Here is a 21,163-nt window from a genome sequence, read left to right on the forward strand (position 1 = left end):
GTACGACGATTTTGTACAGTGTTTTTTCTCTCCTCAGTGCATAAAGCGATGAATTATGAGCAGAAAGTGAGCGATATGTCATGCCCATTCAAGGAGGTCTGTTGGCCATTTAACAACTTAAAAAATTTTCAAAGACAATATTTACTTTACATTTATCATTTCCTACCAATTACAATCGAAGACCATAGCTTTCAGATTCAGCTAGCCTTCTAGATTTTCATGAAACATGAAATCGAAGCAAAAGCTTTTCAGATTTTACTGACATAACATAGCGTACACTTTTTTTTAAAAGAACCAGTAAATTTTAGTTCAGGCTGACTGTTCTTAATTTTTTCGAAAATCTGAGGCTGGATTGTACCTAATTTGTTCTTAAATAAAGAGGGTGTAAGCAGTGCTATTGCTAGCCTTTTCGCTCTAAGGAGGTGTTCAGGCCTCATTTGCCAACAGAGTGAGGGAGACAGCCTTAATTTACTGACAAATTTGAATATTCACCGAAAAAGCACCCAGACATTGCTAAAAATCCTCGATTTTGAAAAAAAACGTTGTTCAAAATTACATTTTGCAGAAGCTCAGCCTCAGCTTGTTCTTAATTTGTTCTTAAATTTTGACCAGTTTTGAGGCTCGTGTTCTTATAAAATTGTTCTTATAAAAAAAGAGTGTACATGAAAACTAAAAAATCAGAAATCTTTATAAGCAGGAGATCTATTCAAAATGTTCCAAAACGAGGCTTATACCATCAAACCGAGTCGTTCGTTTCATCATGGCTGCCAAGGAACTTGCTTGTAATGATTAGTCAGCTTACATCAGCTTAATCTTTACCAGTTGCGTCGCGATAAACTCTGAGAGTGAGATATGTTACTAAAGGCTCAGAATTAAGGAAAGTTTCAAGCAATTTTTGTTTAGTTTATTCACTTACTTGGATATTGTGTATTGATCTGTAACAGATTACTTGCCTCTGTGACTTTGTCTTTTTGATATAAAGATTAAAGCCAGTCTCGTACAAGCTAGAGTTTGTTGTAAATTTGTTATATTCATGATCGTCAAAAGACAGAATGCAAGTTATTGGTAGATGAGCTGAAAATGCATCGATGATCAGTTTTGATACAAACATTCCACCTCAACGTTTTTCTACATACGACAAAGCGGTTATTGGGGCTTCAAAGAAAGTCTTTTGTATCATCGAATACCAAAAGAGGGGGTGTACGTCTGAGAACAGAAGGCGGTTTTAGTCATCACCCACAAATCGATCAAAGAAATGGCCCTTACAAAGAGCGAATTGCCGTTTACGCCGCAAAAGGAGATCCCATACAATGAATTGCTGCCCTATCATGACAGATTGGCTGAAGATTCAACACAAGCTCTCTCTGAGATCAAATACAATCTTGGAAGAGCAGTTATGTTTAAAGAGCTGACTCCTGGGGTTCTTGTTTGGTGCAATCGTTTAACAGTGTAAGAAATATATACACATATATAGTGTTTGTTCCCTAACTAAAAGAGAATGAATCAACTGCAGACCTTTTCTAGATTCCTTGAATTTGTTATTAACATTTGTAGACAGGCTGGAAAACTTGTATATATTTATTAGCAGCTACAATGATTTTACAATGACCCAAATATAAATTAATTTACCTATATTGTACTATAGTAACCAAGGGTGCCAAAGCAATGGGGGCAGCAGGGGCAGCTGCCCCTGTTGTTCTAATGGTGTGGGGGCATCAAAGTGCCCTTTTAAAGAAATTGATTTCCAAGCAATATTAATTCATATAAATATTTTGAATTCTAATAAAATCTAGGTTTCAAGCATCTCTTGATAGCTACATGCAAGAAACTTTGCAAAGCAATTTGGAACCAGGGGGCACAGTGGGCACGTATCCCCCCCTTTCCCCAAAATTCAGTTTACTTGCCCTTTGCAGCTCACAGAGTTGCTCTTTTTGCCAACTGCATAACCAAACAGTGCCCTAAGATTGCTTAAGTGCTATGCAAAATGAGCAAAGGGGCAACCATATGGGGCAATGACCTAAATTTTTTTTTCCAATCTGCTTTTAGAAACACCAAAAAACAAGCTCACAAAAAGGGTTACCAAAAGGTGGTGACAATGGAAAATTTGCCATGGGCCTTGAGGTTTAGGATGCTCTTGTGGTTTCCATTTTGTGAAAGCAATAGAAAGAATAGGCAAGAAGGTGACTGCAAAAAAATTCTGAAATGAATTTTTAGGTAATCTAAAAGGCATGGTTGCCAAAATTTTTCTGCTTGCTTCGCTTGCAAAGGGCCTCCTCTTTAGATTCTGCCACAAGGCCTCTGAAACCTCTTGCGAAACTGCACACAACTAAGCCAGAAAATGATATTTATATAATTGTAACCGGGCTTTATGTAACAGGCTTTTTAACAATACTGAAGCGGTATGATTCCTTCTGCTCTCAAAATCTTTGTCAAACATAATGAATCAAATATGGAACTCATTTCAAAACGAAGTGAGTACTCCCTGACTTTAAAAAAATAAAAGAAAAACCTTAGAATTTCCCAGGCCTTGCCCGGAAAGGCGCTCGATCGAGCGCGTGCGCCTAGAGCGCACCCAAAAAAAGTCTTGGAGAGCGATTTATAGAGCCCCTCAAAGCGTAAAAACAATATCAACGCGGAGCAAAATAAATTTTAGGAATTTCTTAAATCAACTTGATCAAGCATAAACAATCTTCCCATCAGACCGCAATATTATGATTTGCGTAAGATTACCCCTTGAGAAAAAATTCAGCAAATTCGACGTTGGGTTTTCGATATCATTTTTAATCTGAAAACCCTCTAATAACCATCAAGGATATAGGCCATCAAGCGTAAGCGTATTCTCCGGCAGATTTATTTGATTTTCGGGCAAGCGTTGATCTTCTATTGAAGTTTATATTATTTTCTGTTTTTTTAATAACTGAAAATCGCCTCTGCAAATCAGCGATCACGTTTCCATTCAAATTATCGCATTGCTTTTCATTTTTCATTTGCTTTTGCGAGTAGTAGATGTTCTAGCGTTTCTTATAGAATGGATAACATGAAAAAAAGAACAAAGTTAAATGTTCGATTTAAAGCGATGCGTTTTGATGAAGCAATATGTGAAGCTAAACATAACAGTAGTGATACTGACACTGATAAAAGCTCATCGAAAGATGGCAACTAACATATCTAGAAAAATCTGAACAATTTTGCGACTTTGTTTTATTTTATTTCTATATTTATATTAACATAGTGTTTAATGCATATTTTGTTACTTCATATTATGGTGCTTTGTGGTATCACCGTTGAATTTCATATTTAACATTCTTCCAAAGCTTTTGATTTGAAGCTCTCGATCTCCTAAAGCTCTCGAAGGATGCTCTCAAGGACATTTACTTAGAGGTGCGAAATAGAGCGCCTAGAGTTTTTAAGGGGCTCTTTTTATGGAGCACCTTCATTTCACTTAGAGCAAGGCCTGATTTCCGTTTTTCAATACTTGTGATATTTACAAGACATACATATGCAACATCAGTTGTATTTGATTCAAATTATATTTGATTCAACTTATATTTAGCATTGGTCATTTAAATGTACCAACTTTAAGTAAAGGAAGAACATATTTTTTTTACATAAGGTGGGATTGGGTCCAGCCTCCCTTGATGGTGGATGTTGTGGTGAAAGAAATTTCAAGAATGACTGTAGTTCTGATTCAACCGTATCTTTATGTGTGTTGTCTTCATTTCCGAGAGTCTTTGGGGCGTAGCAAGGCAAAATTTCTGATCCTCTCTCCCTTGTCAGGGCTTTCACATACAGCCAGGCTTCATCATTGGCTTATGATGATTCCAGATCTGTTTCATCAGCAAACACCCCACAGTGCCCTTTCTGTCAGTCCTGCTCTCATTGCATCATGAAGCTTCCAGCGCCCCTGATAGTAACATATATATGGGCATTGTTGCTTGCCACTCAAATACGTCATTCCCAGGTTGCAGCTGATAATGTGCCATTGGTGGCAGTGATGTGTCTGCAAAACCACATTGCATGTTTGCAATGAAAATTCCTTTACATGTTTGCATGGCTGCATATTTGCAGTTAGTCAAAAAGTTGGGCTGAATCAAATAATAAGAAAAACAAATGTTTTGAAATTTAGCACCACCCATTGTCATGTTCAAGAGGCAGACATTTCTTCTCCATGCAACCATCCAATCTGAATTTGTGCTGGTTTTACCCTTTGATTTGGAAAATCAAATTTTTTTCTTGTCAGACATCTTTCATCAAAGGTGTTAGTTTATTATCCTTTAAACTGAAAATGATTCAGTGAAAAGGATATATGTAATTATGAATGATAATCTTTTTTGTTGGGTTATAATTGTTTCTTTTTGCAATCTGATACTCAAGTGGCAATGAATCTTCAGAGACACATTCATTTTGAAACAGTATAGCCTTGCTCTTGTACACACAAATAAAATTTTATTCAATGCTCTTGGAATACTTTATTTAAACACATATTTTGATTTATCATAGGTACTTGAAACTTTATGGCAGAAAGTTTTCCAAAGAAGATCATTTGCTTTTCATTAATATGCTATATGAGTTATTAGCAATTCCAGATTTGGAGCCTCAGTTTGTGAGAGGTTTTGCCCATGGACTCATGCATTTGCTCAAGTAAGAATGCTTTTTGTTGTCAATATTTCCTTTCAGTTACAGAATCACTATTTATTAAAACAGATTCAAAAATTCTTTCTTTCATGAGTTTTTATTATAAGCAGATGGCTGATTATTTGAGCAAAGTGTAGTGGATTACTACAGAATAACGTGTTGGTAGAGACTAGCTCTGTATATTTGTTGAATAAGCACACAAAGATTTTGTCTGCTGACACATTTTTTAGCAAATTGACCATATTTTTCTATTATACAATAGGCCTTTGCGTATAAAGTGGTCCCATGCGTGTGTGATTTCTCTTGTGTGAGCGATCAGTCTAATAATAATGATAATAATCAACAATGCTTGAAATTATTTACAAATTACGTAATTATTTATGTAATATTTACAAAAACTGTATGATCCTGTCATGAGGTACTTTTGTGCAAGGTAATATCAAATGAAAACTAATGGTTATGATGATTTTTAATGTACTCCAAGAAAGGTTAAATACCAATTATAAATGTGCTTTGTTTATAAACTTTATGAACATCACAATGGTCACAAAATGTTGTTCTAAACCTTTTTTAAAAACACTTTAACTGCCAAGACAATTGTCATGTGGCTAATCTAGTTCAAATAATAAGTGATTACAATTTATCTTAACATTTGCAGTGGAATTGATTTTCAATTACATTTTTCTGTTGAGATATGTTTAATTCAGCGTACTTGTGTTTTCTGTGTTTTGATATCCCTGCTTTGTATCAGCAATGTCACTTGCTTGGGTCACAAAAGATGACTGGAAATGTGTTAACTGATGAAAAATTGTTTCTCACAGTTTGCGTGGATGCTGACATGATTGTGAGTGATCTTTTGTGTCAAACCAAAAAGCCTGGTACATATATGGTGTAATACATACATTGATTTCCAGTGTCACTGAAAAATAAGCATAATGACATTTTCCTTGAAAAACTTCTTTAAATCAAAACAATATCATATTTTATTCTAGAAAGAAAGAGCTGATTTCAAGAGAAGACTTGGTGTTACCATGGCAGCCACTATACAAGCTGATACATTCTGCCAAATACTCAAAAGCCCATCAGCTTGGTCTCACTCGCTTTCCACAGTAAGTATCTTTCATATTTGCGAATTTCCTCCCAAGTTTTTAAACTGCTTTTTACAGGTTGTCATGTATTTATCAAGCTGCTGTTTTAGGCAACATGTATGATTGTTTTTACAAAATTTATTAGAAAATGGGAACATTTTTATGAAGAACTTTATGAACAATCCCCACAGTTTTTATAAAAATCTTAAAACTTTATGATGTTATAGCAGCACTGCTACAATTCCCTGTTCTGCAAAATGCCACCCAAAAATTAGAATGTAATTTCCCTTCAATTTTAAACTGCAAGCAGCTAGATATCAACATGTACCATTACCGTAACAAGGGTCACAAAATGATTCCAAAGAGTTTAAATCGCAAGAAGGTGTTGCTTTTAAGTAAGCTTGATAAGTATTCATCTATGTAACAATTCTAAGAAACAAAAGTCGATGTTGAGTACTCCAGTTTCTTAATGTTCTGGAAATTTCAATACTCATTGTTTCTTAAGAGTTTCTTAATTATGATATCATGCATGATATTATTAAATGTTTGTGACCTTTTTTCTCACGTCAAGAGATTTGCTTCCATTCTGATGCTGTATTTAGATGTGAGAAGTGTTTTTTTATCCCTTGTCTCTTAAGTTCTAGGCCAACAGGGCAATCATGTTTTTGGATTTTACAAAATTTTGTTGTTCTCTGTTTTATCACGATTTAATGGTTTTTAATTTTTTCGCTTTGAGTACTGAAGTTTCTTTTTTTTTCTGACTGTCCAGTACTCTTTTCTTATAGCCAGTTTCTTATTAAAAAATGAGTGTATGTTTTCAAGTTGAATCCTGTTGTAGAGACCTGAATCCTTTTGAATGTACTGGAAATTTTCATTTAAGTTTTATGTCAAAGTGAAAAACTGTTTTTGCTAATGATAACATTAGAAATTTTTTATCATGATAAAGGTTTAACACCTGATGTTGAATTGATTGACAGAATTTTCCAAAACTTTGCAGAATTAAAAGTTGCTTCAACTGTTGATTGAAAATTTTGAATAATGAAAATGGAATATTCAAATTGACACTTCATTGATATTTGTTGTCTTATTTGTGTGCCACTGGCTGATTAAACAAAATATGAGACAACAGACAATAATAAAAGTTATTGTGTGAATCTCTATTAATGGTCTTCACAGGTTTTGCAATATCGGTCTGTTAAATACAGTTTTTTGATACTCTTTGAATCTCTCTTGATTGAAAAGGGAAGTATCTCTACCTCAATAATAATCTAATTCATGTTAAAATCAGTTATCATACTTACTTGATGCTAACCTTTTTGTGATTGTTTTTAGCAAATATGCAGAATCTCTACAGCAGTTGCTACGAATGGCAAGAATGTAAGTGCATATTGCACCACTTTTTATTTCTTTATATGGTTATATTGTAACATGAGATTTATACATTTTTTTCATTTTGATACTGTTCTATTATGTCTTACTAATATTTAATTTTTTCTCTGCCTGGGGGTACATTCTATGGTAGTTAAATTGCAATTGGTTAATCAAGTTGGTTTTTTATACCTTCTACTTGAAGAAATGTTGTGTGAGGATATTTATCTACCAGTGGAAAACCATCATTTTGTTTTGTAGATATTTTTCTGCTGATTCGACATCCGAGATGCTTGAGGAATGGCGGCCTCTGCTTTGCCCGTTTGATACAATCATGGTCCAAGGTGTTAATTATTTATCCAATTTTCTTCCAACCTGCTTTACAGCAGAAGAAAATGACCGTGGTTTCAGGTAATGCTAACTTCCAGAATCAGAATATGTGAGGGATGTAAGGGTTTAAGATTTGTATTTCATCTCGCCATCTTGTTAAGTTTTTATTTGTCATCTACCCTTCGAGCTAGGCTTATCATTCATTGACCCAGACTCTTCTGTTTGATACGACAATGTTTGTGAACTCCTACTTGTTAAAATTCAACCATCTTGAAGAACCAAGTAAACATCTTCTAATCTTTTGATGAATTCTCCCAAATTATTTTGGCAATATTGACGTAAGCACAACGATAAAGACTGGGGATTGATTGTTTTTGTTATCCAGACCCAGGGTGCCAGAAAGAACAATCGCTTTTAATCTTAATTCGGCTCTACGTTTATCACTGTTTTCACTTGAAATCGTTTTGTTTAATTGACTTCATTTTTCAATCAGGCTTTGGTTCACAGAATTGATGGACTTTTGGCTCAACTGTACGCACCATGTTCCAGAGACTCAGGAGGTAAGAAAAGCTCTTTGTGGGTATGGCGGCATATAACAACTTGTTTCCTGTAGGTTCACGAATTGTCCGTCTCTAGTTCTCTGCCACTGGTTAAAAAGTTGTGATTTTAATCGGTAAACTTGCATTCATTTATAAATTTAACAGGGCCCAAAAACTATGGTAGTCAGATATTCAACTATATGTGGAAGAACAAAAGAAAATAATTGCTGGAATCGAGTCCCGACTCGTTTTCGTTATTTTTTCAGAAATATTTTGGAAAGAAGAAAGACTGATAGAAGCTTCTTACTCTGTATTCCTTGCTTGAATCTGCATTTTCGCATTCTATATAAAAGTTTTGTTATTATCAAAAGTAGAAAGTACATTAAATCATTAACATGCGGAGTGCATTCAGCGCTTGCATACAGCATACTGTTTAAAACCTAAACTCACTGTTTAAACCACAGCATACTGTTAAAGTGATGCAATAGCTGGCTTTGCCTTCTATGCATAGGAATAACTGTTAAGTTAAATTTCCATTGATACTGAAATATTTCTCTATTTAAATCTGTTTATATTGTAAAGGATTTGATGAAACTGTTTGCAAGGCTTGCGGAGGAGAATGTTGGTTACATCGACTGGACGGAGTACCTTCCAAAGGTATTGTGGGAGTTCTCTTTACTTTTCACTTACCAAAGAAACTTGTATTGAAAATTTTCGTCCGAGCTAATGCTGCTAAATTTCCCGCCACTTGGCTGGTGCTTGTTGAGTTTTGTCTTGGAAGGCTCCTCGGAACTAAAGGCGTTGCTTAAAATTTACTCATCTTTGCTTATTAAAACTGGGATTCTTGAAAAACCAGCATAGAAAGTCTTTGTTGGTATATAACATGGAAAGTTCTTTGATACTGTAGAAATGCTGCACTAATGCAAAAAGGCTATTTTCCTTTGCAACTATACCGGTATACCCTGTCACCCTCAAGTCTAGAAACAACAGATCGTTTTTGTCAATATGCTTTGTCAATACGAGTGAGACCGCTAGTAGGAATATTATGCAATTTGTCGTCTTTGTCAATTTTACAACCTTTTTAGATACTATAATACCAACAAAATCGTATCTATCAGCCTCTATAATTCTTTTGGAGGCTTATCTTTATTTTTACATCAGGGTCCTGAATGTGAAACATTTATAAAGTTATACTTAATAACGAAAGCAAGCTAAAACATAGCTTTATTTTTCATAGTTTTAAGATAATGACGTTTTGTCTACAAGGCTATTGAAAGATGTTAGAGTTCCTACAGCTGTTTTGTGCCTCTCCAAAGTTTACTATAAAGAAGTCTTGTAGTAATATTATTGATTGCCTTAAACGCTTTTCCTGTTGAAACATTCACTCACACACTCCTGTTGTGAACCATGCGCTACTTTTATCTTTTTATATTTTAACTAGATATTCAACCGGTTTCTGAGTGGACTGCATCTGCCTGTCGGAAAATCGAGGCCGGCCTACAATGGCAATTTTGAGCTTCTGCCAGTTGGCACGTCCGCACGTTGGATTGTTTACATGATAAGCGAAGAGAACAAGGGGTTTGATCACCTCAGCACTCTCTTCAAGGCCTTGGAATCCTTCTACCACCCATCAAATTATGGAAAGCATTCGGTAAAGCCTTATTTTGCCATTTTATTATGCATTTTGTTGTAAAATTCAATTATCAATTCTGTAAAATTCTACCATCAACTGTTTTGCAGCATCTTTTCAGTTTCAGTTATTCAATTATAATTCGGTAATTTCATGAAATAGGCTTGAGTTACTTTTAGTTTGTCTAATGAACATAAATTAGATGCTGATATTTTGATTATTCTTTCATCAAATAAGGTAAGATAGCAAACAAAAGAATATTAGGCATTTCCACCTGTTTGCTCTGGTTGAGATCTGATGCGTCATAGATAGTTAAAAAGAGTAAAGTTGCAATTAGAGTAAAGAGGTTAGCCGATGTTCCGAAAATTTCCTGAAAATTCCTAAAATTTACGTTCAAAGTTAAAAAGGTTTCTTTCTATTCAGAGCGGGTAATGGAGACTGGAGCCGGGTTACTGGCTTCATAGCTGTTCATATCTGAAATCCCTTCCTCAGAGATGTTTTACAGTATGGGATGCTATTTAGATAGGAAGTCATAATTGGAATGTCAGAGGGGGGAATTTCACTTTTAAGATACAAGTTTTGTCGTTTGCGGTTGATCGCTTTCGCAGCCACAGCCATTTCAAATAGTTTCCCTGTTCTTTTCACGCCCTCACATTATCTCTCACATTTTGGAAGTATATTTTTACAAATTCCTGTCCATTTTCAATACCAAACATCCTTTTAATACCAAACATCCAATTCCTTTTTTGTCCTAGACACGTCTTTTAAGATTCTTATGCCAGCTCACGGAGAACTTCATCAAAAGGCTACACAGAGAAAGATACCGAAAGTCTAACTGGATGAATAAAACTCCGGAAAGTGCCAAACTCAAAGACTCTGAAGTCGACAGATTTGTTATGATTCTAAAACCCATAGCAATGCTTGCTGTTTATAGCAAGACAGGAAGTTTTGATGCAGCTGCAACTTTGCAGAATTTATCGCAAATTAGGCCTGGTTTGATTCTGCCACCCTTAGTTGACAGGTAGGTTCCATTCCTCGGGTTTCCCTGTCTTTAATTTTCAAGTACCTCTTGTACAAGTTCGCTTGTTGGTTGTTGTCATTTGTACTGTTGTAATATTTCTATTCATGGTGGAATGGAAATGAATGCAAAACAACCCAGTCGTTTATAGAAATGCGCGCATTTTACAGTTAAAGCTGTAATATGTAATGTTTGATATCTTTGTTTTGTTTTCATAAGTCGTAGAATGTTACTTTAATTCTCTGCTATGCTGAAATGAAAGACGGTTGAAAGCTTCAGGTAAAAAATAGTTCTGCCAACTTTAGAGACTTCCCATCGTAGTCATGATTTTCTCCAAAAAACTACCGAATGATATCAGATCATCATTAACAGGGACTTCTCTACATTGTTTGTTTATGCTAGATTGTACTAGAAAATGTACTTTTGTACCGCAACTTCTTTCAACTTGCTGCTTTTAACCTGCCAGCTATGTCAATCAAGGACGCAGAATCTTTATAGATCAAAGTAAACACGATATATTACAGTCTCCGTAATTACATTAAATGATGATTTGATATGAATAAATAGACATATATATGTTCTTTAGATCCAAAATATCTTGCATGTTCTTAAGTGCTACAGTATTGCTCTGTCTTTCTGGAGCTTTCTGGAGTAATATCTTTGGGATGTCTTAGTTTGTGAACTATTTTATTATGGTATCCTTGTCATTGCTATGTTATAAGATTAATTTAGCCATTTATATGGAATTCTAAACATTGGTATGTTATAAACAATGGCAGAATATATGTTCTATGGCTTTCATTGCTAGTATTTCAACAAAAGCTTAAACCAGAGTCATTAATCCATGATTTGATGTGTAGACATGGCTTTTCTATGATTTTACTCAAAGTTTATGCTTGATGTGTTCACCTGGCAATTTCTGATAGCGATCTTTATCAGCGCTTAGCTGCTGTTTATATGTCACCGAGCACTCTGCAACATACAGGCTAACAGTGATCATTAAATTATTGAATAACTGACAATGTGTGTACTCGTCTTTCTACTTATATTTTGCAGGACTTTTGAGGCCCTTGGTGCTGTTATTGAACCTCACCAAGTTGTTGCAACGTTGTCGTGTATCACGTCAGTGTCCAGATCGTTAGTTGCGGGTGGAGAATCATTCCCAGCAGGCCAATTGCATGTTTTGACGCTGCTAAGAATGGCACTTCCCGGAATAGATACGAATGATTTCCGCAAATCAATGGTAATCCTCGCTCTCTTCTCATCTAAACCACGTTCTCTATGCTATCACTCCGTATCGTTAATATTTCATGTATACCTTTTCAGAACTCCACCGAAATTAGTGATACCCAGACGAAAATAAAATGTTATGAAGAGACTGTTTCGATATCTTTTGGTCATTTGCGCCGTCTTATGCTAGAAAAAAGGTCAAATTATGTGGGGACAAGTCGTGGCCGGGGCTCACCCCTTACAAATTGATTTAACCTTTATGCTTTCAAGGCTTCGTGTAATTTAAATGCTATTTTTAAAGACATATTTCCAGAAATCATAGTAATTTTAACACTTGACACTGACTGTTGTTATTAACATATTCATGATTGTAGGCTTTTTCGCTATAAATACACAATTATGTGTTGATTTCGATTTGAAACCTAGTTATTTGTTTACTGACAATCCTGAGATTTGTTGCTGCCGTTTATGCGTTGCTCCGCATTCATTTTGATGCCTCTTTTTCAGTCCACTTTCACATTAATCACATCCATTGTCAGCCTCATTCCGCTGGTGGACTGCTCACCAGCCCTGGTGCAAGGCATCGAAATGACAGAAGTAAGTATGACGTTTTAAGTTTTCCTCTATTTTATTTGCCTTCATCAATTTGTTCAGTTATAAACAGTTGTCTTTGTTTTATAATACAATAAATTAAAGAGAAAGGTCTATTAAATGTTACTGTGAGAGTTGTACTCCGAATTTCATTGCCACTTCTACGGGTATTATTAGAACTGGTGTACATGTATACAGGTCTGAAGTAGCATCTTGCATGTTAAAAGAAAATAGGCATTTTTATTGAAATATATGGAAACAGCTTTTTTGCAAATTAATTGTACTATGTTGCCTTTATTATCTTTAAATATCTGAAGTAACTGCAGTTTCAATGCCAGAAATTATTCGCCAGTATGTCACATCGATTTGCTTGTATTTCTCAACCAGCACGAAAAAGAACTCTGTGCCGTATCTGCAAATTTCGAAGATTTTGTGGTGGAACTTCTTGACAGGTAAAGTGCTTCAAACTCAGGGCGCATTTGCCACGAAACTACTTCAGTTGTTTTAATTGGTTCTTCTTACTCATAAATTCAAGCACAGTATTGTCTTTTAATTCCATGGCTGTATGGTAAATTATAAATGAATTTAGTTTCAGATGACACAGTTGTATATTACTTTTTTACCTTTTGTGAAGTGAAATGCTGTTTTAAGGCTCGCTAAAATTGTACTAATTGCCATGTACCAGTTGAATGACCTCCATTAAGGTTCCTTTTCCTTATTATAGGTGCTTTAATATGATTGACAATAGCTCAATGGAAGAAGCCAGCCAACATGATAGCGTTGCTGAAGGCATGGACACCCAGGAGGGCATCATTGGCATGGGCCTAGCCTCGACATTGCATACTGTCCTTATACAGTCATCTCCAAAGATTTTTGCGGTACTGACCTCTCTGTATCAATCTCTTTTCGCTGTATCATGCTCACATGCATCTTTCTCTTTTGATCATAATTATCTATCGGTATTGATAACTGATAAGAATGTCTACTTAACGCGTACGGATCAGTCTTTAATCGGCGTAAAAAACATTCTCGTTCTGAAGGCTTCTCTCCAGCCTACAAAATGGTACAAGCATAATGATGTTTATTTTTCGAAAGCTATTTTATCGTGTTCATCTTTCGATAGTTTATCTTTCCTGATCGTAGGCCTAGAAGACATAGGGGCTGTGAGAAGTGCGAAACCCCGAATCAGGCAACATATCGCATTTCAGGGTCAATTCGGCACTTCTATCACAATTAAGCAATGATATTCCGGCAAGCTCCATACTAAGCACCCCCTAATCGATTAGCATCTGATTTGCCTATGTTCCTGGTCATCCTTCTATTATAGCCATATTCTCTTCAATTATGATATTTAATAGCAATTTAAACCGCTTTTTATAGGTATAGTGTTTTTACGTCATGATTTATGCTAGGTTATCAGAACATCAAAAAATCAACTCAATGCTTTTTCAATATCTAGCTAAGTAACACCAATATGTACCTCATGTGCTAAAGTATCTTTACCCTGTTTGCAGACTGCGCTACAAAGATTGTTTAATTATTGTGAATCAAGAGTCCTCGAGGTTGCGATTGCTGGAAAGATGGTTTCTGATATGGTTCGAGCTGCTGTCAAAGTAAGCCATTTTATATTGAGGGTCTAATAATCAAAATTCCAATTATAACATTGAATTAAAGAAAAGTTTCTTAAAAATTTTTAGTTGTCTTTAAATGCAATTATTTTGTCCCCGATATTTACGTTAATGCCAGCAGCCACTCCAGTGTGCGCTTCTCGGACCTTGCTTAAAATTGTGGCTACATAAATTTATTGGTTAGAATTACTAGCAGTGCTTCAACGAAAGACAGGTAGTTGAACAGTTTCGCTAGTTGAGATCCTGTGCAGTAAGAACCTCACTTTATTTTCATATTAATTTCATATTTATATAAATTAAACACAAAAAATCCCTCCAGCATATCAAAATAACTATCTAATTGAATTAAATATACAACCTAAATACAATAAATTGTTAGGGCCTATTTGCTGCTCTTACAGGGAGTTGTGTTTTGATTTGACTTCAGCTCTTGATTTGTGATTTGATTTCAATCTCTACTGCGGGAGGGTTGGCAGTTCCTTGATTGAAATTGGGATGCTGTCCCACGCAGTAAGAGCTGAGTAGTGGGAGCCTTTTTTTACATATTCAAGGTTATATCTTGGAATGTGGATGTCCTTCAGTTTCGTGTTTTATAATCTGAGTGCAAGGATATCAGGGGAAATTTATCCCAAAGACTCTCTGGGCACGTCCTGTTCACAACCTTGTAGGTCATGGCTAATCGATCGAATTTAGTTGGCTGTTTTACATCAAACCAACTAATAGTTCGGGCTCGGTCTTGTAGATTTTGCAGGATCTTTATTTTAGAACTAGGAATACTTCCCTAAATAACATTTGCATAGCACAAGTGACTTTCTTTAAGGGCCCGATATACATTATCTAGTTGTTTTTTGTGGCAGGAGGTTTTTCAGTTTTTTAAGAGATGAAAGACCTCCACAAACCTTCTTTTTAACAACTTTGAAGTGCTGTTCCCAGTTCAAACCTTCATCAACGATGATTCCAAGGGATTTTGTCTGCTTTACACTCCAAGTGATCTGTCACAAAAATTATTGTCACTTACAGCATTATCAACCAGTACATAAAGCTTTGCACTTGAAGAAATAGATTGAGCCAATCTCTAATGAACTAATAATCGAAAAAGGTGCAAATTTCTTATATTATAGCAATTTATTTTAGATTGCAAAGATATAATGGATAAAAAGATGTAATCTTTCTATTGACAGGCGTATCCTGCTGCAACAGTGAAGAAATTTCTTCCACACTGTGCACGGATTATAAAGAACATGACTTCATGTAAGCTATTTCTTTTACTGAACTTTCTTATCCTGTCGATTGCCCTCATACTCTGACCAGTGCATAGAATCCTTACTTTCAAATTTGATTTAATCACTTTCAAGTCTACAATGCCCGCCAAAAGTTTTGGAAGTCAGTTTCAACAGCAAGCTCAGCCATTCCTCTTTCCTACTGGTAACAATGTTGGTTTTCCATAAAAAACGTTGGAGATTAGGAAACAATTTTCGTTTGATTTCTATGATGTTTGTCAAAGCTATCAGCGATGCTCTGGGGGCAAGGGGACGGAAGTAGTAATATTTGGAAAATCAGTTGAATAATATAAAAGAGCAACTCCAATTGGTAGGTGTTCCAAATAACTTTGGCAGTACTATTGATTCTGCAACTGGCTCAGTACTGTAGATACTGCATGTTGGCATCTTGAAAGGGTTAATTTCCTGTCAGTTTCGATTGCTTTGCTCCAAGGCCCCGTCTACATGGTCTGCGTGCAGTCCTTACTGTTTCGATCACGTCACTGACTTGAATTGTTGAACAATAAGCCACATGACGCGATTGAAAAAGTAAGGGCAGCGCGCAGGATGCCACTGCACGAATACGTTTTCAAATGAAAACAATGTAATTTATTTGTGTTTTTTTCTCTCCGTTTATACATAGTCAATGGTTTATATGACAACAACAAATTTTTGACTGAAAATGCAAGCATTTCTAAACATCTTACAAGGTGGCAAACAGTAATTAGAAAGTACACCGTTTCATTGTAGACACAAAGTGTTTGATTCGTTTTTATTGAGATAAAAACAAAAATTTTTTAGACACATCTGTATGGATGTGGCTTAGGCTCAGAATCTCGTCACGCAAAGAGTCGCGTGCGGGGCGTATTTCACTGAAGGAGTCTCTAGCACTTGTACTGAAGTCTCAAGCGGAAAATTCATCATTTCCAATGCGCGCCAGGATATATATTTTTGGTCAATTTTTGGTCACTATCCGATGTTTTATATCCGAGGAGGTCGAACAAAATGCCTCTATGTGGCTCAACATTTTGGCTTTCTATCCCATACCATTTTGAGAACTAGCAGTTTGATATCCTTATTAAGAAATACTTCTATATGTTAACGATTTAAAGATTTTCATAAGTGGAACATTTAAGTGTAGAATTTGAGATCATAGGTTTACTTGCAAGGTATCCCATTTTGGTGATATACCGGGTGGGTTTCCAAATGCGGCAATTGTCAAAATCGTAATAATATACCAAGTGAATTCAAATTTTGTTTTGAATGGGTGCTTGTATATTATTGTGAGATTTTCGGTTGATAAATGCACTTGGAATAGGGTTGTAATCTATTGAAACCATCGCATCTATCTTTTTAACGCGTTTATAGAGGTTGTTTAGTATGGCCAAGTGTTATAACGCTATTTAGTACAGTATGAGCTAGTATGAGGCTAGAAATAAAATTTTTTGGAGTCCAGGATTGTGATGGTCGCCTGACCGACTGCAAAAAGAAGGCTGCCTAGAAAAAGGAAAATGATTTCAGTAACTCCCCCCCCCCCTTCCTTGTTTTTATTTTTTTCTGAGGAAGCTTTCAAACTTAGGCTTCATTTCAAAGGAAGGATGTACAGTTTTCTGGGCCGTAAGCTCTTTTAATTACAGCAGTTGTAAGTTTTCTGATATTTAATGTGCTTAAAAGAAGTATGTTATATTAAGGAACACGTTTTTGCAAGAAGTTCTTTCCATTGCAGCTGATGATATAAAAGACGAGGAAACTGTTGACGGTGAGCTGGTTTGGAACCTAGAGATCCTGTCAGAACTCGTTCGATGCACTGGAAAAGAACTGCTGCCATACATTTCAGAGCTAGAAAGCATAATATCATCAACGATCAACCTGAAATGCAAAAAAGCATACACCAGATCTGCCAAGGTATGCCTCGATAAGCTTGCTGAATGTAGAGTTCCAAACCATTCTAGAAGCAATAGAACCTTAGCTTTAGATAAAAGTCTTGTTTGTCTTGTGATGACCTCTTTAATACTGTGTTTTGTGCATGATCATCGAACAAGGTCTGTTCTACTTTTCCATTTTTATGTTCGATATACCAATGTATACCAATTATTTAACGTTGTTGTTGTAGTTGTCCTTCAGGTCGTTCGACCCCTGGTGATGTTATGAACCTGACGTCTTCATTCAGCTCTATTTTTAGTGTCTTTGTTGAGCTGATAAACATTTCTTGTTGTCATCGTCTTAATGTTGTCAAACCACTTTGTTGCAGGTCTTCCCCTACCTCTATTTAACGTTATGTCAACTTAATAACGATAAATTGAAACCACTAAATGAAATCTTTTTAAAGCCCATCACTGCCTAGATCTTTCCCCACTTTAAAATGCCAACCGTTTCGAATATCTTATCCTTGAAGTTCAGCTACTCCACCATTAGTTTTTTTTGAAAGACATTCTTAAAGAATGATGCTTTCATTACTGTTAGAAGACCTTACTGTTAGAAATATATAAAATCTTTGTTAATTTTCATTGCAGATTCTGAAAGGTGTTTTCACATTTCTCACACAAATATATCCTGACGAATGGAGAAGCATTCCAGATACATTTGATCTGCCTGTAGACAAGCATTTGTATGTTCGAGTGAGTTGGTCTGGTTAAGATCTTTTGATTTTTGTTGTTGTTCAGATGATTGGGAGAATCCTTAGTGCCACATATTTATAATATGAAGAATTACACTGCTCCAGTGTTTTTGGGAAAATGAAGGTTGACATGTGAAAATTCAAATTTTATTTGTCTCGTTATTGTGATTAAAGTAGAACCTTGGTTTTCATAGCTGTTTCTATTGCCGTATGTTGGTATTACATTTGCTAGCAATTAGTGCTGAGGTACCTTAAAACACGCCCTTGATTCCAAAAGAGAGTAAATTATAAGAGCACTTTGCGAAAGCTTATATCAATATATAGTATAAACACTTACTTTTAGGATTGGGGGAAGGTTACTGACACGAAGGACCTTGACATGCACTGGCATGTGCCCTCCTCGGAGGAGCTTGAAGCTGCCAGCAGACTATTAAAGAAATTTGTAGTCCCAGAAATGGATAAGCTAAAACAATGTATGAATGGAAAGACATTCACGAGGTTTGTAACTTTGATGCATGAATGGAAAGACATTAACATGATGCTTGAATGTGTATTGTTTTTATTTGCCACAAGACGGCTTGCTACGGGTCAGTTTGTAACAGAAGCTTCTCTTCACCTATAATTTCTCAAAAACGAAGTAGAGATTTTGCTACTTCTCTCTCTCGCCAAATGCCCCCCCCCCCCATTTCAGTATTGATATCTTTGCTTTCCGAGCCAATATTCTGAAGCATGTCTACTCCCTGTACACTTGACTATATATAGCTGGGATTGCTCGCATCCCAAGATCTCTGTGATTGTTCACTTTCTGGCACCAAGAAAAGGAAAAGAGGAAGAGGAGAAAGGGAGCTCCCCTACCCACTTTCCCTTCTGTCTCTTTTTCTCTTTCCCTTTTTTGGTACTAGAAAGTGTGTAGCCAGAGATATCTGAGGATAAGACTTGGAGTAAGTCCAGATTGTAGCTATCTTGATTAGCAATATTCGTCATTTGTCTGTTGGAAATGAACATTTCCTTATGGAATTATGATAAACCATTACCAGATAATTGTAGGGGTAGTGTATTGAGGCAAGATTTTTAGAATACTTCATCCATTACACGATGAATTGTTGAACATAAGTATCGCAAAAAATTATTTTTTCGTATTTTGTTCAAAAAATTTCGCGCTTTTAGCTCTAACTGATATTCCTTTGTTTTCATCAGGGAGCAAATTCATCAGACCCTTCATATTATTGTTTCGTGCATATGTGGTGCTTCGTGCTTGCTGAAAACCTGGACTGATGAACCGAGAATAGAGTCAATGTGAGTTTCTTAATTTCGAATCGAGCATGGGTGTGTCTAGGATCGCAAAGTCAAACTGTTTTAGTACTTTTCTCAGTCTGTGGCCGTTATATTCTCATCTCTTTCATTATTATTATAGTCTAGTTACATGATGTATGGTTATGAATTTAAGTCATCTTGTCATTAATAGTGGTCCAAAAAGTATGGTGCCAAGAGATCGATCATTTCCTGTCACTACCGTTGCTTCTAACGGTAAGTAGATTGCTTGGTTTTGCTATTTTTGCGTCTATTTAGTTTTATAGGTCTCTTTTCTACGTCATCCAGCCCTGTCTCTTATTTTTCATAGGTATAGCTGCGTTATTCTATATTGATGTGAATCAGTAGAAAAATGCATAGATTCTAGAAAATGTAACGTGTTTCCATTTAACTATGGTTTTGTTATTTTTGTTCTAGAAACCGTATTTTGTGAAGTCACAAGAAAAGATCTTGCATTAGTTGTTCACCAATTTCTTGGTAAGTTTATCTTCCTTTTAATCCTTGGAGCTAACCATGATTGTTCTACCAAACATCAATGGCTTTAAAAGTCATTGAAACTTGTTGTGCTGTCTCGAAGGTGGAAGCTACAAAGAAAATAAAGGGGTAGGAGAGAAAAAAGAAGTTAAGAAAGGGGGCAATCAAATATAATTATAACAAAGAGGAACTGAAAGAAGGGAAAGGGAGAAAATTTTTCAGCAGTATAATAAACAGTTTCTTTTACGTTGGTAATGAAATACATATAATACATGTATAGTTTATAAGCTATTAAACGGCAGCATAGAACAACAATTTTATCAAAAACTTTTAAATAGAGGTTTCTCATATGTTCCAGATATTTTTCTAGAAATATTCCGTTGTTTTATCCAGGGTGGAGACCATTTCAGAGGCTTTAAAACTCTTATTTCAGAGGACGTTAAGAAATAATACTAAAATTGATTCGAAGTTTGCTGGAGGAAATTTGATGCTTAAAACCTTGGAAATTTTAATGAATTCCAATAGTTTACTTTGCTTGGCGTGTATCAGGGTTCGTACGTGATTTTGTTTCGTTTCCATGATTTTTTGTTGTAAATTAACGATTGCGTAAGAGTGATTTTTGTAAGTAAATATTCCAATGCTTGCTGTTAACAGAATATCTGCTTGAGAAGCAAGAAGACGACACAAAAGCGTTTCACTTCATTATCAAGGTATGTCGAAATGGAGCCGTCATTGACATTCTCTTTGTGAGGGTAAAAAACAATGTAATGTTGTCAAAGTAGGCAAGAGACAACAAGAGGTTTTGGGTGGTGTTTTCCTATCAAATACAGTATGATTTTGTTAAGGAATGTGCCAAGAGAAACAAAAATTAGCTCATCAAACTTGTAACCTATTTCTTTGAATGAATATCACTAGAGTTGGGGGCATACACAACCCTATGCCTTCAAATTCCTAGAATAGAAGTTAAAGAATACTAAAATTTCTTCCTGAGACTTACCATTCAAGGCCTGTTTTAAACCACTAGCTAGGGGAGGACAATCACCCCTCCAGCCCTGGTGTCCTTATTTTAATCAGAGCAAAGACTTGATCCCCTTGAAGTCCCTTTGAACAGTTCTTGTTACAAGTATCTTTGTTTTCAGATTTACAGCTATCTCATTTTGTATCATGGAGTGGCAAGGGATGATTTTGATATGAGGTAAGGAGTTTTGATATATGGTTGAAAGGTGCTTTCATTGAAAAGTAACCTAAAGTTTGCTAACGGTCGTACAAAAACTTTGTTTAGTGGCCTGTTATTGAATCTGAAGATGCACGTTATAGAAAAGGATAGTTCTTGAATTTTTCTATGGAACCTGAGACAGGAATAATGTATTGAACATATTTAGCACAAGAGGCAGACGAAGGAGTTTCAAGATCAACATGATAAATACGAAACACGATGCTGCAAT

At 35.7% G+C, this 21,163-nt stretch overlaps 1 protein-coding gene across 1 annotated transcript in view; it reads left to right on the forward strand.

The window, feature by feature from the left end:
* Positions 1-733: 733 nt before the first annotated feature.
* LOC135681200 (proteasome activator complex subunit 4) overlaps positions 734-21,163 on the forward strand; it is a 50,858-nt gene continuing 30,428 nt past the window's right edge. Inside the window, exons 1-23 of the mRNA XM_065195526.2 lie at positions 734-1,449; positions 4,501-4,641; positions 5,628-5,744; positions 7,056-7,100; positions 7,353-7,502; positions 7,915-7,981; positions 8,543-8,617; positions 9,402-9,611; positions 10,346-10,611; positions 11,665-11,851; positions 12,346-12,435; positions 12,817-12,881; positions 13,154-13,307; positions 13,944-14,042; positions 15,239-15,308; positions 17,043-17,221; positions 17,830-17,934; positions 18,277-18,431; positions 19,131-19,229; positions 19,399-19,460; positions 19,662-19,721; positions 20,373-20,428; positions 20,858-20,913. Coding sequence (XP_065051598.2) covers positions 1,256-1,449; positions 4,501-4,641; positions 5,628-5,744; positions 7,056-7,100; positions 7,353-7,502; positions 7,915-7,981; positions 8,543-8,617; positions 9,402-9,611; positions 10,346-10,611; positions 11,665-11,851; positions 12,346-12,435; positions 12,817-12,881; positions 13,154-13,307; positions 13,944-14,042; positions 15,239-15,308; positions 17,043-17,221; positions 17,830-17,934; positions 18,277-18,431; positions 19,131-19,229; positions 19,399-19,460; positions 19,662-19,721; positions 20,373-20,428; positions 20,858-20,913 — 2,702 coding nt within the window. The 5' untranslated portion in view covers positions 734-1,255. The remainder of the gene's footprint in view (positions 1,450-4,500; positions 4,642-5,627; positions 5,745-7,055; positions 7,101-7,352; positions 7,503-7,914; positions 7,982-8,542; positions 8,618-9,401; positions 9,612-10,345; positions 10,612-11,664; positions 11,852-12,345; positions 12,436-12,816; positions 12,882-13,153; positions 13,308-13,943; positions 14,043-15,238; positions 15,309-17,042; positions 17,222-17,829; positions 17,935-18,276; positions 18,432-19,130; positions 19,230-19,398; positions 19,461-19,661; positions 19,722-20,372; positions 20,429-20,857; positions 20,914-21,163) is intronic.

The sequence above is a fragment of the Rhopilema esculentum genome, chromosome 12, assembly GCF_057945365.1.
Source record: "Rhopilema esculentum isolate cy_ngs chromosome 12, ASM5794536v1, whole genome shotgun sequence".
NCBI lineage: Eukaryota > Metazoa > Cnidaria > Scyphozoa > Rhizostomeae > Rhizostomatidae > Rhopilema > Rhopilema esculentum.